This window comes from Cricetulus griseus, chromosome 4 (genome assembly GCF_003668045.3).
Source record: "Cricetulus griseus strain 17A/GY chromosome 4, alternate assembly CriGri-PICRH-1.0, whole genome shotgun sequence".
NCBI classification, from domain to species: Eukaryota; Metazoa; Chordata; class Mammalia; order Rodentia; family Cricetidae; genus Cricetulus; species Cricetulus griseus.
The window spans coordinates 36,051,115-36,068,525 of NC_048597.1; the positions used below are offsets into that span (position 1 = coordinate 36,051,115).

General features: G+C 39.7%; 1 protein-coding gene across 3 annotated transcripts; it reads left to right on the top strand.

Moving 5' to 3' along the window:
• The first annotated feature begins 1,402 nt into the window (after positions 1-1,402).
• Pcnp (PEST proteolytic signal containing nuclear protein) lies at positions 1,403-17,102 on the top strand. Of its 3 annotated transcripts, XM_027412505.2 has the most exons (6): positions 1,428-1,557; positions 6,409-6,586; positions 6,662-6,824; positions 9,262-9,336; positions 14,119-14,174; positions 15,289-17,102. In XM_027412505.2, exons 2-6 carry the CDS (start codon positions 6,531-6,533, stop codon positions 15,413-15,415), a joined length of 477 nt encoding a protein of 158 aa, XP_027268306.1. In that variant the 5' UTR covers positions 1,428-1,557; positions 6,409-6,530; the 3' UTR covers positions 15,416-17,102. The 3 variants fall into 3 exon arrangements, with proteins under 3 accessions (XP_027268305.1, XP_027268304.1, XP_027268306.1); XM_027412504.2 differs by lacking the exon at positions 6,409-6,586 and having other exon boundaries at positions 1,403-1,557; positions 6,610-6,824; XM_027412503.2 differs by lacking the exon at positions 6,409-6,586 and having other exon boundaries at positions 1,413-1,557.
• The last annotated feature ends 309 nt before the right edge of the window (positions 17,103-17,411 follow it).

A 17,411-nucleotide genomic window follows, 5' to 3' on the forward strand; every position in this document is an offset into this window, starting at 1 on the left:
ATGTGGGAGATGAAACTCACTGTGTTTTTTTGTTTTTGTTTTGTTTTTTTGCATGTTAGGCAGGCACTCTGTCAATCGAGGTATACCCACAGCCCACTGCTATTTTACAGAGAAGTAAAAGCAGGTCTGTGGTCAGCAACTCAAAATGTTGCTTAGAGGACAGATCAAGACTTTAAAAATAAATTATATTCCCTAACATTGTATATTGCAGGCTAGTAATTAGCCAAATTTGGGCAGAGGGCTAAGTAAGTGTAGAGAAAAAAGAATAAGTGAGGCTGTAGCCACACTTAATGCACAGACTACATTCAACACTAAATGAATCTACTAAAAGTTTCTAGGAGAGGCAGGAGTTAAGAGGAGTCCTCAACTTGGTAGAGAAGCGGCTTGCAATGGTTATTGTTAAGTAAAAGACAAACACTAGAGCTAGCAAAGGGGCAGGGGAGTGTACAAGACATTTCTTGTTCTTTGTGCCTGTACACATTAAGAGACAAGACTCTGGCACTAGCTTTTATGTTAAAATTCTTACAGAAGGATACTTTAACCTTGAAAAAATATCAAGAAGTAAATAACGTGTAGTTCAATCCAATTCTGAACACTGGGGCTGGGCTGGGGCACATTTTAAACCTACTTAGAGAGGGGAATAGGACAGATACGAGGCTGAGATCCTCAAACCCCGGTAGATCACACTTCCCCTTTCCCTAGGGATGTCAGCTCCTGCCTTAGCAAGTGAATCGTTTTGAAAATGTATTTTTACTTACGAGTGTGTGCGTGAGTATATGCAAGCGAGTGTGGGTACTTGCAGAGTTCAAGAGGTTGTTGGATTCCCAGGAGCTGGAGTTACAAGCAGTTGTGAACCACCCAACTTGGGTACTGGGAATTGAACTGCAGTCTTCTGGAAGAGCAGCAGGCGCCCTTAACCGCCAACAATGTTTGCTTGCTTGCTACAACTCTACACTGAAATTTTCCCGAGTGCAAAAACCGAGGAAAAATTTCCACAACTATTTCCATAAGACTTTACTACGTGGTCTTCCATAAGTTGATTTCCGGTGTCAGTACACAAATTAAAAGGATAATTTCACATTGGACTGTCCTGGGTATTAAATGGTAGTGTATGAAAGGTGTCAACACTGGCCGGTGTTCGGTAACTGACGAATTTTCTCCGTAAGGATACAGCCCTATCCCGTAATGATCCAATAACTAAAAGGAAGGACCAGCTACCATCACCCTTGAGCATGCAAAAACCTAGGATTCCACCAACCGTTCCGAGGTCAGGAAGCCCATACTCATCCGGACCTGCCATCTGACAGCCCAGCCATCATCTCACACCCACCCACTTCCTGCCGCGGCCAGCCGGTGACATCGCATCCGCTTGGATCGTCCGTTCCGGGACCGCTCTAGGCTGCGGCCTCGCTGGCCCGCCCGAAGCTTTATGGTTGCTGGGCGGGGCCGTGACGTCCTTGCCCGGGCTGCAGGGGGAGGCCGCGGCGGGGAAGATGGCGGACGGGAAGGCGGGAGAGGAGAAGCCGGAGAAGCCGCAGCGAGCCGGAGCCGCCGGAGGTGAACACAACCCCAGCGTCGCGGGCTGCGGGGGCTACTCCGGCCTTTCTTGGGGCTTCCCGGGGTGTGTGTGGGGGCGGGGGTGTAGGGGGGGCCTCACGGCATTTCAAGCGCGGACGGACCCGGCGCTCGCCCGGTTAGGGGCTGGGCCCCGATGAGCGCCGGGCACGCCCGGTGTGGCCCGCGGGGATCCAGGCCCACGTAGCCGCCTCGGAGGAGAGGCCGCCGGTTACCACCCGGCCCCGAGGAGGGAGGTGGATGACCGAGCTTGGGGTGGGAGCCAAACAGCAGCGAGCTCAGGGCCCCGCTGCGCACTCGGGCGCCGGTGCGAGCGCCGAGCCGCTTCCGCGGGCACTGGCCCCAAGCCGGCTCTCCGAGGGCGCCGGCCTCTCGGTTACACGTAGTTAATTACGTCTGGTGCTCCCCTTTTCACCGAGGAGGTGGAAGACCCCCCCCACCCCAGCCCACTCTTTGCTGTATTTTCAGATACAGCATTTATAAACCCTGCGGTGGGAAAAGCGGAGGCGATGCAGGGAGAAAGGAATGCGGTTCGAGCAGCCAGAGCTTGAAATTAGGGTTTGATTAGCTGTCTTTACAGTATCCGTGTTAGGCTGCTATCAACGGAGTCTGGGCCGGATATTTAGTTGGCATAGTAGGCAGGTGTGATCTTCCAGTAATTTGTCACGAAACTGAACTCAGATTACAGCTCTCCCCTCGTTCCTCCTACCCCCGTAATTTTTGATCGTGTGCATAAAGGACAAGAAACACGTAGTCTCCTACCCCCTACGCCCTTTTGTCGTACCAATAAGTAACACGTGTGAGCAGATCATAATGTCTTGTTTGGAATGTTTTAATATTTCACTATTCTAGCTCCCTTCGATCTTACCCCCGAAAGACTTAAACGTGAGAATATATACACTCAGTATCGCAAATGGTAGGGCCTACCAAGGTTGTTAACTGTCGTGGCTATAAAAACAAACAAACAAAAAATAAAACCTGAGAAGATAAATGGGATGTTACTTTGGACTCAGAATTTGCTTCTTTAAAAATATGCGCAGTGCTTTTAGTTGAGCCAAAGCCCTTCTTCTCCCCTTTGTTTGTTTGAGATTGGATCAGGCTTCCCGTACTGAAATTGCAGGCCCATGGCCACTTTGTCTAATCTCTAACTCCAAAAAAAAAAAAAAAAAAAAAAAAAAAAAAAACTAGTAAAATAGCTAATGAAAGTATTTTACTTCTTAGTTAACTTTAGACCTCCTCCACTGTTGTTTAATTTAAAGGGAAACTGTAGCGTAAGGTATCTTAGGTGGCTCTGAACTTCAGATCGTTTTAACTTGACTGAGAGAATTGTTTTAAGATAAACAGTGTTTAGGGGGTTGTATAGATTTCTTTGCTAGTCATTATCAAAAAATTATGGTTTTTGTTGGTAACATAACAGCCCATTTCTATGTAATTTGTGTAACGTCATATAGGTCATTCGCCTCGGACATAATGAAATTTTGCAGAGGACCCCATAGATACCACTGAATTGATGAGTTTGTAGCAAGCATTCTGCTCTTTTGGAAAACTTTTTGTAGACTTGGACTTTTTTTTTTTTCCCGGTTGCACAGCCCACAGTGTTGGAGATACAAGTATTTTTCCTAATCATTCTTGTTACTATGTTGTTGATGCTGGAGGTTGAACCCGAGGCTTCACTTATGCTAAGGATGAACTTTATTGCTTCCGTTCTATTTCAGTGAACAGAATATTTCCATAAAGTTAATATGTTTCTACTATAGAGGCAATTTGAACTACTTTTCACTTCAGTCTACCTTGGAAGCCTTTTTTTTTAAGATTTTTTTTTTTGGGGGGGGTTAACCTTATGCAATTCTTTAACTGAAGTGGGAATGTAGAGACTAGCAACTTAATACATAATCATAGCCATCTCAAGCTATCAAGGGTTATGCCAAGAGCTACTGCAATGATGTGTACATTTCCTGTGCTAAAGGAAGCTCATGGAGGACCAGCTATCAGGTTCTCCTTTTTCTTTTCTTTTTTTCTTTTTCTTTTTTTTCCAGATAAGGAAGCTTCCAGTGTGCACATGACTCATGAATGGTACCTTTGTAGAATTACATTTTCTTACTAGGTATCTTTTTTTTTTTTTTTTTTCAAAGTAAAATACCTATGTCCTCTAAAGCCCAAACCTGTCTCAGCTATTCAGTGAAAAAGAAAAAAAATTCTATTATTATGTATCGTTTGATATTAACCTACACTTTTTGTTTGCTTAGAATGAATATAAAGGAGATATCTGCCTTAATTAAGATATTTTTCCATTTAAAATCTAGCAGTTTGTATAATTATGACTTAGAGATTAGCAAATGCTTTTCTTATTTAAAAATGATTGTTCATTTATTCATTAAAATTTATTAAAGATATTTACAGTATTAATTGGTAGTCATTCAACATTTTTCCCCTACAGATTTAAAATACAAAATGTCTTAATAAGCTAAGTACTGAGTCCTTTGCTGGGATGCAAAGGCAGGAGTAACTCCCAGAAATTCAGAGTAGGAGTTTGAAGTACTCCTGATCTGCATAATGGATTCCAGACCAGCCAGGACTGCATAGTGATACTCAGTCTCACAAAACAAAAACAAACAAAATGTCTCAGTAAATTGAAAGTGGAGATCCTTAATTAAAAGTTCAAATGCTGAACTAGTACATGCTTAGAAAAATATTCAAAACTTATGAATTAATATTAATATTCAGTGATAGATTTCAAAGCTCACATTTGTTTCAAATAATTTTCTAATGATCCATATTTGGAATTATAAATATTCTAATATCAATCATTAGTAATATATTTGTCTGCTGTTTTCCCATTTTAGATCATTGTTTTATTTGCTTCTTTTCTAAATGCATTATACATTTTGCTACATAATTGCTAAAAGAATTATATAAAGAGAAAATAACCAACCCATGTGCCGCATTGAACCTGCTTATGCTAAGAATAAGAAATAAGAGCTCTGTGTAGGTGTGTGCACATGAATACAGACAGGTGCCTGGAAAGGCCATAAGACTTGGATCGTCTGGAGCTGGAGTTAACAGGGATTGTGAGCTGCCCACTGTGGGTGCTGGGACTCTTAACTAGGTCCTTTGGAAGATGAGTAAGCTCTCTTAACTGCTGAACCATCTGCTGATAGAATTTCTTTATGTCTTCAGGTAGGAACACAAAATACAATTGGGTTGATGGCAGTTAATTGCTTAAATATACTTGATTACAGTTGCAAGTAAAATGCACTGGACAGAGTCAGAGGCTCTTGTAGTCCAAGCTGCCTGGAATGCCCTCCATAGTCCAGAGTGGCCTCAGACTTACCCTGCTCCTGACTCACTCATTTGAGTGCTGAGATTACAAGTGTAAGCCCTCTACTTGTTTAAAAAAAGTTTTAATTGGGGTTCCAGTTTCTGAAGAGTAGTCTTTCATTTTTTACAAATCAGGTACTTTTTTATGTATGAACAAATGATTGGTACACCAGGAAACTATTCAGTGCTACCTTTGCCTCTTGGAAATCCCCAAACTGAACTCTAGTCCAAAGAAAGTAGTATATGTTTTATAATTTGTACAAAATCAGGTGTTCTATTAAAAGTGCTTGTTGTTGAATTAGCATGTTGATAAAAGCTCATCCCAGCTATCTTGGAAATGAAGCAGGAAGAGTGCCAGTTACAGACAGGAATGGACAACATAGCAGGACCCTGTCTGAAATAGAGAAAACTATTTGAGCATGTAGGTCAGTGGTACAGCACTTGCATAGCATGTAGGAGGCCTGGCATTCAATCCTTGATGCTGCAGAGTATTAATTTATCTAAAGACGAATTATTCCCAAATGGGATGATCTAGATTTGTAGTTTTGAGTCTTTGATTTTTTCTTTTTTCTTTTTTTACTTGTCTGTTACTGTGTTTGACACCCCCCACCCTGAACTCCCATTGTAGCTTTGCCCCATTTTCTTATCCAGCTTGCCAGGGCAGTCACATAGAGTATCTTCCGTTTCTCTACCAGTAAGTTTGACTCATTGTCACAGAATGTATCCTGTAGGGTAGAACTGCAGAGAAAAATAGTAAGATCGAGCAGTCTTTTATGGTTTTCCCATGTGTTCTTAAATAGTCTTCTGTATCAAATTTAAGATGCTCAAGATATAAAGTCATTGTTGGCTTAATACACACACAGAACAATTATTGAAAGCCATCTTGCTATCTACATCTGCATATATGTGCACTTTCTTGAAATGAAGATCAGCTCCGCTTTCATTCATGGGAAATAGTATGTAAGCCAAAGTCTGACTTTGAATAGCTTTTAGAGGTAGCTTAACATGGGTGCTTGACCAGCTTTTGGAGTAGGGTGAAGGCTTCAGATGACCTTGAAGTTCTTTTTCAACCCCAGGGGTTATGTAAGGTGTATCTTGAATAACACATCACTTAAGAACCTGACTAGCTGGGGATATAGCTCAATGTAGAGTGCCCTGTGAATGCAAAGCCCTGGGTTCAGTATGGTAAAGGAAGGAAAAAAGCTGTAGACTGAGGGTGCAGTGAAGTTTAAGTTAACAGTGGTCAATGTGCATGTTTAGATGTTTTGTGTGATTAGGACTGCATTACTGAAAATATTATAATTTATTAGCCAGATGTTTTATCTTGCCACATGATTGATCAGTTACAAGTTAGTTTGTATAAAAGAATTTATTGATCTTAATTTCTAAACATCAAAATTCTGTAAATGGAACCAAAATTAATGTACACCTAATAGAGTAATGTTTAGCTGAAGGGTATTTACTTTTTGTGAACTCTGTGTTTATAATTTTAAATTGCTCTGTATTTTATGCTAGTTAATTCATGGGAGCCTCTTGTACTGCCACACAATCTCAGTTCCTGCTGTATACTCTAACAAACAGTGGAAGAGACTGTTGGGTCAGTAGGTGACAACTGCAGAGGTATCTTCCTTGTAAAGATGCTTTTTGAGGTTGCTGCTCCCATCACTCTGCTCAGTAAAAATAGCTCATCTTGGTAAGTTGTTTCGACTTCACCAGGACCTGAAGAAGAAGCAGAAAAACCTGTGAAAACTAAGACTGTTTCTTCCAGTAATGGAGGGGAAAGTTCCAGTCGCAGCGCTGAAAAGCGATCAGCTGACGAAGAAGCTGCGGACCTCCCCACAAAGCCTACAAAGATCTCCAAGTTTGGATTTGCCATAGGTAGTCAGACGACAAAGAAAGCATCAGCCATATCCATCAAACTTGGATCAAGTGTGAGTTATTTTATGTGTGGTGTTGTAATAGCCCTTAAAGATTTGTTTCATCAGTCTGCTCTGTGTGTGTGTGTGTGTGTGTGTGTGTGTGTGTGTGTGTAGTTAAGCAAGAGTTCCAAACGTTAACTGCTTTAGCTGACTTTGTATTTATGTGTAAGTAGTCAAGAAGCAATGAGCACTTCAAGAATGGCCTGTGAATTCCATCTCAAAGCAGTTGAAGAAAAAGGCATATTGTAGAGAATGATTTTTTTTTTTTTTTTTTTTTTTGGTTTTTCGAGACAGGGTTTCTCTGTGTACTCACTCTGGAGACCAGGCTGGCTTCGAACTCACAGAGATCTGCCTGCCTCTGCCTTCTGAGTGCTGGGATTAAAGGTGTGTACCACCAACGCCCGGCTGTTTTTGCTTATTAATTTTTAAATGTTGGATACATAGGGCTTTATTTATGCCATTAATGTTCGTTTTAGAGATTTTTTTAATGAAAATTTTAAGTTTTTGATCATTTTCTTACTAAAGTGTGTTTGAGTCATCTTTCTGAATTAAAAGACCATTTTTCAGAACCCCCAAATCCCATTTGTATTCCTTTTTTTGCTGTTTTTTTTTGTTTTGTTTTGTTTTGTTTTCTCTCCTTAAAAAGAAAATTTCAGGACTGGAGAGATGGCTCAGAGGATAAGAGCACTGCCTGCTCTTCCAGAGGTCCTGAGTTCAATTCCCATTAACCAAATGGTGGCTCACAACCATCTGTAATGAGATCTGGTGCCCTCTCTGACTTGCAGGTCTACGTGTAGACAGAACACTGTATTCACAATAAAATAACTCTTAAAAAAAAAAAAAGAAAATTTCAGTCTGAACAAAAAGATTATGACATTTAACTTCATTAACATTTTCTCTGTTTCCTCTGGTTCTTTTTGTGTAATTTAAAACAAAAATCACATAGACCTAACTGCATAAATACTTGATTTTTAACAGTTTAAACATACAGTATATGTTAATCTATCTTGATCATAGATTTAACTTTTTTACATTAAACATGTACTTATTTAATTCTAATCTGCTTGGGCATATTCTGAGTTCAGTTCCTTCTCTAAATAATTGATGGAATTTAATAATTTTTAACATTTAATAATTAAATGGTAGAGTTATGTTCAGGAAAGCCTATTCAATAAAGTTTAAGTTTGGAAAACAAAAATCAGAGAGAGGCCTTGAGGCCCAAACATAAAGGGCCTGCATATTGTAATAAGGAATCTCAAGGCTTAAGCCCATTTGCATCTTAGGAACACCATTAGTTTGGAAAAGGTATGAATGGATAGTATCCTCTTCCCTTTAGTGTTGGGGACTGAACCTGAGGACTCACATATGCTGAGATAGCCCTAATCCTGGCATATGCTGTTTTTAATAGTTGTCCAGTTGAGTGGTGCTAAGGGACGGAGATTGGAAGGTAGTGTGGTAGTATTGTGGACAAAGGGGGAAAATTAAGAGTGTGCAATACGGATCTGATCAAAAGGTCCCTATAAGATGAAGGAAAGGTTCTCATGCAACACTATGAAACTGAACTATTCATGGGAGGTCTTAAGTAGAGCTGTCCAGTGGACACATGACAGCCTTTTGGGAATATTCAAAGAATTTTACAGTTAAAATTTCATGGGAATGACTGCAATTAACCAAAGTAGTACAGAGAAGGGGGAATCAGTCAAGGGAGACACACCCAGCAGAAGGTCTGAGACCTGGCATAGTCTTTATTAAAAGTGCTATCCCAAAAGCCGGCAAAGAGTTTGGTGGCCCTGGGAGCTTTTTGCAATGGAATGGAGATGAAATGTGTGGTGAGAAGAATTTAGATTGACTAGAAAGAAGCAGTGTAGATGAGCATGATTGCAGGCCAAAGGTAGAAAGTAACTGGTAGAGAAACACAGTTTGATGCCCCTTGTCTTCTGAAGGAACTGTGTAGTCATGTTAAGGTTATTGTGAGTCAGACAGCATTAAAAGAAAGTCATTTCTTCTGTGTATATCCCTTAGTTGTGGTTTTTTTTTTTTTTTTTTTTTTTTTTTTGTATACAATGCTCTGTCTGCGTGTATGCCAGAATGCTAGAAGAGGGCACCAGATCTCATTGCAGATGGTTTTGAGCCACCATGTGGTTGGTTGCTGGGAATTGAATTCAGCATCTCTGGAGGAGCAGCCAGTTCTCTTAACTGCTGAGCCATTTCTCCAGACCCATGAGTGAAGTTTTTATAGGAGAGAAAACTAATGGATACACAAAATTAATAAAGTAAAACTTACCTGCTCATAACCCTTGTGTTCAAAGATATAATGGGTTTGCTCAAAATACTGAGTTTCTTACTGTATAAACTTATGAAAAAGTTGAGCCTCTAAGAGTAATTATTTTGATTAAACAAGCCTATATAAATTTTATATGTGATATTCTGTTAAATGTTTATTCTTCAGAAGCCTAAGGAAACAGTTCCAACCCTTGCTCCAAAAACCCTTTCAGTAGCAGCAGCTTTCAATGAAGATGAAGACGTAAGTTAATACTTGCTTTATTTTAAAGGTGTGTGTGTGTGTGTGTGTGTGTGTGTGTGTGTGTGTGTGTGTGTGTGTGTATGAAAAGCATGTGTGCCATAGTGTGCATGTGGAAGTTAGGGACAATCCTTGAGGACCAGTTCTTTCCTTCTGTTGTAGGATCCCGGGAATGTATCAGGGCTGTCAGACTTGCATGACAAGCTTTTTTACCTCCTGAGCCATCCTGCTAGCCCTTATTTTTACTTTAACTAGCCCCTCTAAGAAGATAATGCGGGGCCAGGTGGTGGTGGTACACGCCTTTAATCCCAGCATTTGGGAGGCAGAGGCTGGTGGATCTCTGTGAGTTTGAGGCCAGCCTGGTCTACAAAGCTACACAGAGAAACCTGTTTTAAAAAAAACAAAAAAGAAGATGATAATGGGGGCTGGAGAGATGACTCGGTGGTTAAGAGCATGCCTGTTAAGAGGACTAGAGTTCAGTTCCTGAGAGCTGGCTCACTAATGCCTTAACTCCAACGCCAAGGGATCCAGTTCCTTTGGCTTGCACAAGCACCTGCACTCACATGCATCTGTCCATACAACACAGAAAACACAGAATTTAAAAATAGCCAGGCACTCGGGAGGCAGAGGCAGGCAGATCTCTGTGAGTTCCAGGCCAGCCTGGTCTCCAGAGCGAGTTTCAGGACAGCCTCCAAAACAATACAGAGAAACCCTGTCTCGAAAAAAAAAAATTAAAAATAACAAACCTTTTTAAAAAGAGAAAAATAGTAGTGAAAAATTGTACTAATGGTAGTTAAATTCATATCAGTAAAATTTCTTTTTCTTTTTTTCTTTTTTTTTTTTTTTGTTTCAGTAAAATTTCTTTGTAATGCCTAAGAAAATGGGGTATTTCTTTTTTGTGTGTGGTGTAAAGTACGGCCTTGTGCATGCCAGGCAGCTGCTCTGCCACTGAAGTACATACCTGAAACTAAAAATTGGATGGGTCTGTGGCACAGCCATTATCTGATAGGAACAGCAAAAGTCAGAAAGCCAGCACTTGACAAAGACAAAGTTGAGCAGTATGATGGCCACTGTGCCTTTGGTTTTCATCTCCACCTTTGCATACTTGAAGACTTTTAATATTTGTACAACTTAGGGATATTGGATTGGTGGAAAATTTCTTATGAATCATTTATGCCTTCTCCCAGGAGTACTGCTTCCACGATTTGACCGGAAAGTCATGAACATACTACTACTCCCACTTTTAAGGAGATAGCCTTATCTACTTGAAGGTCTTCTTTAGACCTTGGAGGTTGTGACACACATAAAGAAGCCAGAGGTCTCTTTATAAAGCTCTGAGACACTCTTTAAACATCTGCCCCTGTACTGACACAGAAACAAGATATTCGAAACAAAGTAAACTCAAAAAGGTCAATAAGATTTGTGGGCTAGAGGAGTTGGCTACAGTTCAGATTGCAAGCCTCTTCCCACTACACTCAGGACTATGTGGCATATGTAGCAACAAAGTTAGATTAGCTGAGTTACCTCTGTCCTACGCAGAGACTTATACTGATGGACAAAGAATGATGTAGAAAGATGATAAAAGTGTCCTAAAAGATACAAAATGTGAACATTGTATTATTCCAGAGTTTGAATAATTACTGCAGCAGCTTTGGGAGGATATTTCTTGGGCACTCTGACCATTAAGAGTTAATAATTTAGATACATTGCTTGGGACATGGCAGTATGCCTGGGATGGCCTGAAGATTGTTTTGGTCTAATGTCTTTACCTGCAAAAGCTACCTGCCTGAAAATAGGCTGTCTTAATGTCTCTTGATTCTTAGAAATTGGGTTATGGGATTGATGAGTAAAATGGTTATGAAAAATAACTATCGATGTGAAAACTTGAGGGAAAATGATTGGAAATGGTAACTCTGTTCTGACATAGTTTATTAATGATGACTAAAAGATGAGCAAGAGGAAGTGAAACACATGTCCAGAAACAAAAATGATATGCCCTATGTTTTGGAAGGACATGAATGTATCCCTGTATAAATAAAGAAGCATTCTGGCTGCTAGTCAGTCAGGCTGCAACATTCTCCAACCATCATGGCCTCCTTCCCTTGCCTACTCCTATATCCTCTGCTGGACCTGTCCACCGCCAGCAACGGCTCCCAGCAGGTAGTTTTATAAATATTGCTAATTTTTAGGCAAGAAGCTTAGGAATCAAGGATAAATTTATAATATTTATTACTAGTATAAATAATACATACTAGGAATACAGTCATTCAAATGTGTAGAGGTCAGAAAACTTGAGTTAGTTCTTTGGCCGTGTGTGTCCTAGGGATTAAGTATAGGTTGTCTGGCTTGGTGGCAAGCACCTTCACCCACTGAGCTCTCTCCAGCCTTCTGGTGCCTGTCCTCCATGCTGCTGCCTTCGATGATGTCACTTGTGCTCCCAGGTCCCAAAGAGTAGCTGTGTCTTGCTGCATGGTGCATTTCTAGCAGGGATAACAGTGCAGGTGATCCCACCAGAACTTCCTCTTAATTAGTGTGTTCCCAAGTGAGCTGGAGGTGTCTATCTGTCTGCTCTTCTGTCTGTCCCAGTTCTCTAGTCTCCTTATAGTGTTGACATCCTACTATACCCAAGAATTTTAGTGGGGTTTTCTTTTTCTTCTTTTCCTTTGTTAAAAACATGGTTACACCTATTTCAGGCTGACTGGCAAGGAACTTTGCATTTCAGCTCCTCTTGCCTCCACCTTTCATGTCTTGCGATTCCAGAAATGTACCATCATACTCATACACACCATACACATCTTTTGTTGTGTGGAGGATCAAACCTGGCTAGAGCCCTGTGCAAACTAGACAAGCTGGGATTAAAGGCACTTGACTGTTTTGGCTTTGAGGTATGAACTCTTATAGCTAAGGCTAGTCCCTGAACTCACTAGGTTGTTGAGGGTACCCTTGAACTCCTGATCTTTTTACCCCTCTACCATACTCAGCTGATGTGTACATGTCCAGAAGGAAAAGATAACGTGGAAAGTATAGAAATGGTAAGAGGTGGTCGGGGGCTGGAGAGATGGCTCAGAGGTTAAGAGCACTGACTGCTCTTCCAGAGGTCCTGAATTCAATTCCCAGCAACCACATGGTGGCTCACAACCATCCGTTATAAGATCTGGTGCCCTCTTCTGGTGTGCAGATATACATGGAAGCAGAATGTTGTATACATAATAAAAATAAATAAAATCTTAAAAGAAATTCTTAAAGAGGAAAGGAATAAAATCTCTTTAAAAAAAAAAAAAGAAATGAGAACAGGTTTTACCTATATTGCATCAGTGCTTTATGTGGAATGTTTAACCGTGTGTCTCTTTATATGCTTATTCTCCATGTGCTCCTTTGCAGTGTGTATTTATTTTTGCAAATGGAGGCGTGTACCTAAGTAAAAACAACCTTAGGCCATGGCTTTGTTGCTCAAAGTTATATACCATAACTGTCTTTCTTAATTTTAAAGAAATTTGGGAGCTTGTTTTATTTCTTAAGACAGAGTCCACTCTATTCATAGCTGGCCTAGAACTTGGTATGTAGAGCCAGGTTGGCCTGGAACTTGCAGAAATCCTCCAGCCTCTGCCCCTTCCTCCTGAGTGCTGGCATTTGAGGTGTGCATCACTGTGCCTGAGCCTTTTTGCTTTTATTTGCTGTTTGTTTTGTTCCTTGTTATGGCTCAAATACTTCAGTGAAGGAAGCTGGAGAGATCGTGCAAAGGCTAAGACAACTCCTGCTCTTCCAGAGGACCTGAGTTCTGTTCTAACAGGGGACCTGCTGCCTCTGTCCTTTCAGGGTACCTACATTCCCCATCTCCCACCCAAAAGAATCAGTTTTCAAATTTTGTTGTGAATATATACTTGACATTTGCTTAGGACCTAGGCAGGTTCCGTGTCATTGCCAATGGGGAAAGTACAGCAGAAAGCATGGAGTTCATGTGTCTCTTTGACAGACTTGTTTTCTTTCCTTAGTTCTATTTGTAGGTTTTTGAGCAACTTTTGTATTGTATTTTGGCTGTACAAATAATGTACATCCTTGTTATGAGAGTTACCTCTCTCATTCTTTCTAATATTTGTTTTTGTGAAAATAGTTCTAAGAGATGTAAATTTTATGTATGTGTGTATGTATATGTTCATGCAGGGGTGTGGGTGCCCTGAGAGGCCAGAGGCAGCAGGTCCCCCTGCAGCCACAGGTACAGGTGTTGGAAGCTTCGAGACATGGGTGCTGGAACAGAATTCAGGTCCTCTGGAAGAGCAAAACCTGCTCTTAACCTTTGCATGATCTCTCCAGCTTCCTTCACTGGAGAATAAAACAAACAGCAAATAAAAGAAAAAATAAAAGAAATAAGAAAACAGCAAATAAAAGAAAAAAGGCTCAGCCAAGCGTTGGTGGTGAACACAGTGCCAGGATAGGCTCCAAAGCTACACAAAGAAATCCTGAAACTCTGTCTAGAAAAAAACTGAAAAAAAAAAGAAGAAGAAAAAAGAAAAAAAAAAAAAGGCTCAACACAGCGATGCTCATATTTGTGAAGATCAAAGTTCAGTATTGGGTGTCTTCAATTAGTCTCCGTGTGTGTGTGTGTGTGTGTGTGTGTGTGTGTGTGTGTGTGTGTGTGTGTGTGTGTGTGAGTGTGTGGGTGTGGGTGTGGGTGGGTGTGGGTGTGTGTTTTGAGACGGGGCCTTGTTGGTCTGGAATTTGATGATTCAATTAGATCAAGTGAATTAGTAATTGTAATGTATTCATCTCAATTTACTTGTTGTGCAGAGTGAACCAGAAGAAATGCCTCCAGAAGCTAAGATGAGGATGAAGAATATTGGAAGGTACCATAGTTCTTCGTAGTTATTACAGAGTTATGGGGAAATCAAGGGAAAGAGTAAATTGCACACCTTTTACATGAACCTATCCCATCTGAGCCTACGAAGAATTTAAACCTATCCATGAGCTTTAAGTGTATGACATAAATAGAAGCGGTTCCAGTGGTTGACAGCCTGTCATCTTAGTAGAACTTAAAGTAAGAAATATAGCTGATTTTGTTACCAGGTCCAAACAAAGGACATAGTTTTTTACTGTTACCTTTTTTTTTTTTTTAGCTTAATATATAGACCAGGCTGGACGTCAGCTCACAGAGACCCATCTGCCTCTGCCTACAGAGTGCTGGGATTAACGGTGTGTGCCACAACACCCACCATACACATGGTTTAAATGTGAAACTGAAACAGGAGTTCACAGAAAACATGACACACTGCACATTTCTATGTTTCACACATCTTTGGATTTTTGTTTCATTTTTACAAATGCTGGTGATAAGCCATCAAATTAACTTTTTAACCTTATTTGTGGGTTTTAGGTCACTTACTTTGCTATAGATTTGTTTGTTGTCTGCTGCAGTGTTGAGAATTGAACCCAGAGTCTGGTAATCTGGATAAGTCCCTACAACTGAGTTTATACCTACCCTTCAGCTCTCAGGCAGAGTTTTAGAGCTGCAGTGCTGTCGACTGTTAACTGTGTATTAGCATGACCTGAAATGTGTGTTGAAAACTATACATTTGGTGTGGAATGTAGCTTAGTGGTAGAACTCTTGGCCAAGGCGCACTAGTCCCTAAGCTTTTCTCAATACCATAAAAGGGAAAAAATATCAGGGTGGGCCTAGAGGTGTACTCAGAAGAGAACCAGTGAATCTCTGAATTCCAGGACAGCCTGAGCTAGCAGAAACTGTCTTGAAAAGTCAAGGGAATATAAAACATCAGGTTCCCCTTTCTACTCCTGCTCACTGCAGGCATATTGAATGGGAAATCTTAACCCTTTAGAGAAAGGACATTTTAAAAATCTGCAGGGGCTGCTGATAGTCTGTATTTATAATGAATGCTAAGCAAATATATATATGTCTAAAACAGACCAAAACAATTTGAATGACTTGCATTTCTTTTAACACAGGGACACACCAACATCAGCTGGACCAAACTCCTTTAATAAAGGAAAGCATGGCTTTTCCGATAATCAGAAGCTGTGGGAGCGAAATATAAAATCTCATCTTGGAAATGTACATGACCAAGACAATTAAATGAAGTGTTTTGAGATTGGGTATGGGTGGGTGCAGTTAGAAGGAACAGTCTCCTTTTGTAAAGAATGGTGCAAGACTAGCTTTGGAGCCTTTTTTTTTTTTTCTGTTTTTTTTCCTTTTTTTTCTTTTTCTGTTTTTCTTTCCTTTTTTTTTTTTTAAGATTGAGTGGTACACTAATAAATGAGAGTTTGAAATTAGAGGTAATTTATGTTTTATATACAGATTTCAAGACATTTGCTAATTTTGTAGTTTCATGTGATTAGTTTCCAAAGGTTACAGATAATAAAGAAATCAGAAGTGGTACCTTTCTAAGAATTGCATATTTTTTTAGACAACTATTAGCACATTAAGAGGGAAGCCAAAAGTTACTGTCTACTTAAAACTGTGAGCAGTTCCTCTCCTGACTCCACTCCCTTGTTACCTGAACTGCCTGGTTTGCACAAGCAGCCTTGTACAGAGGGAGTATTGGATTGAGAAGACAATGTTACTGGACTATCGACTGAAAGTAAATTTAGATAAAATTAAAATAAACTTTTTCCTATGGGCATTTCATTTTGTTTTAGGTTATCATATACTAGTGTTGCATTGCTATCAGTGGGTACAGACGCTTTGCTCTTTGAAAACAATTTTTTTTTGTCAAAGTTCTTGTGTGAATTATTATTAAAAATAGCCCACTTCACTTTAATGGAGGTTGTCTCCATTCAGGAGTCTTCAAAGAACACTATTTGCTACCAAAGTAAATCAGTATTTTGAATGTGCTTCTCTTGGTTTTTTTCTAGTTCCTATAAGCATTTCCACCACAACTTGAGGCAGATCATAAGGAAGCTGTTTCTTTTAAAATAAAACCCCCCACCAAAAATATAAATGTACAGACTGCTTTACTTATTTGGCTGGTTTTTATTTTTAAAAGGTTTAAATGCCAAAAAAAAAAAAAAGAAGAAAAGCCTAACATTGTATGAAGACAGATAAGGCAGTGCACTCTGTGACTTTTGAAGCATTTAAGTTACTAACGTATTAGATCAGATTTGAATTGAACTCACAGATTTATTTGTACAACTCCATGCTTATTTTAAATATATACATGCTGACCAGTGATTTCAAAAGCACACTTTAATGGCAGAAAATGCTTCTTCAAACACATTTTCATTATGAAGTCTCACCACATATACTCTTAGATTTGTGTATTGCAGGGTGTTTGTTTTGTATTTTTGTATTGTATATGGGCTTTTTTAATGTGACAGTTAATGCATCTTTAATAGTCACAGATAAAAGAAATAAGATTTCCTTGAAAATTACAATGTTAAATTTGGAGGCAGCTTTGGTGAGTTTCATTGGTGGTAATTATTCACTAGGCATTTTTAACATAATAACTTCCAAGAAGCAGCCTTTGGATATTCCTAACACTTTGTTCACTACATTTAGGTTTACTAATAAGCCCCAAGTAAAACAATGGAAATGTACATAGCACTGTTAGTTCTTACATGATTTAAGTATATCAAGATACAGAAATTTAACTTTTATGTAGGCAAACTGTTCATTTGTCCATTTTACTGTTTGTTGAAATAACATCTCTCCTACATATTCTTTACTTGACTCAAATGACATATTAACTTGAGGTCAAGATGAGGAGAGAGACGACTGAGCTGAATGTCTTTACTAAGATTACAATAAATTTTGTCAAACTTGGTAGTGGTCTTATTTTTTATTTTATTTAACAGTTTTTAACTGTGTCTTTGAGAATCATCTTTTAAAAGTATTTTGTATGCATGGCATGCTGGCATGATTGGGGGAATGAAAACACCTTTAGAAGCATGTTTCCAGAACCAATTATATACTACTCATTAGACAGTGATGAGAATAAATGTCAGCATTGTCTGTTCCTGCACCTTACACTGTTCTACAGAGCTTCACATGCCATTTACTGTTACACTATTCTACCCCCAGTCCACGAGCCACTTCATTGTCAATTCATGAGTTGCCTCTGTTTACTCATCTT

Coding starts and splice junctions, on each gene's coding strand:
- Pcnp (XM_027412503.2), top strand. CDS start 1,430: ATGGTTGCTGGGCGGGGCCGTGACGTCCTTGCCCGGGCTGCAGGGGGA. Junction 6,825..9,261: donor CCATCAAACTTGGATCAAGT/GTGAGTTATTTT, acceptor TTTATTCTTCAG/AAGCCTAAGGAAACAGTTCC. Junction 9,337..14,118: donor CTTTCAATGAAGATGAAGAC/GTAAGTTAATAC, acceptor CTTGTTGTGCAG/AGTGAACCAGAAGAAATGCC.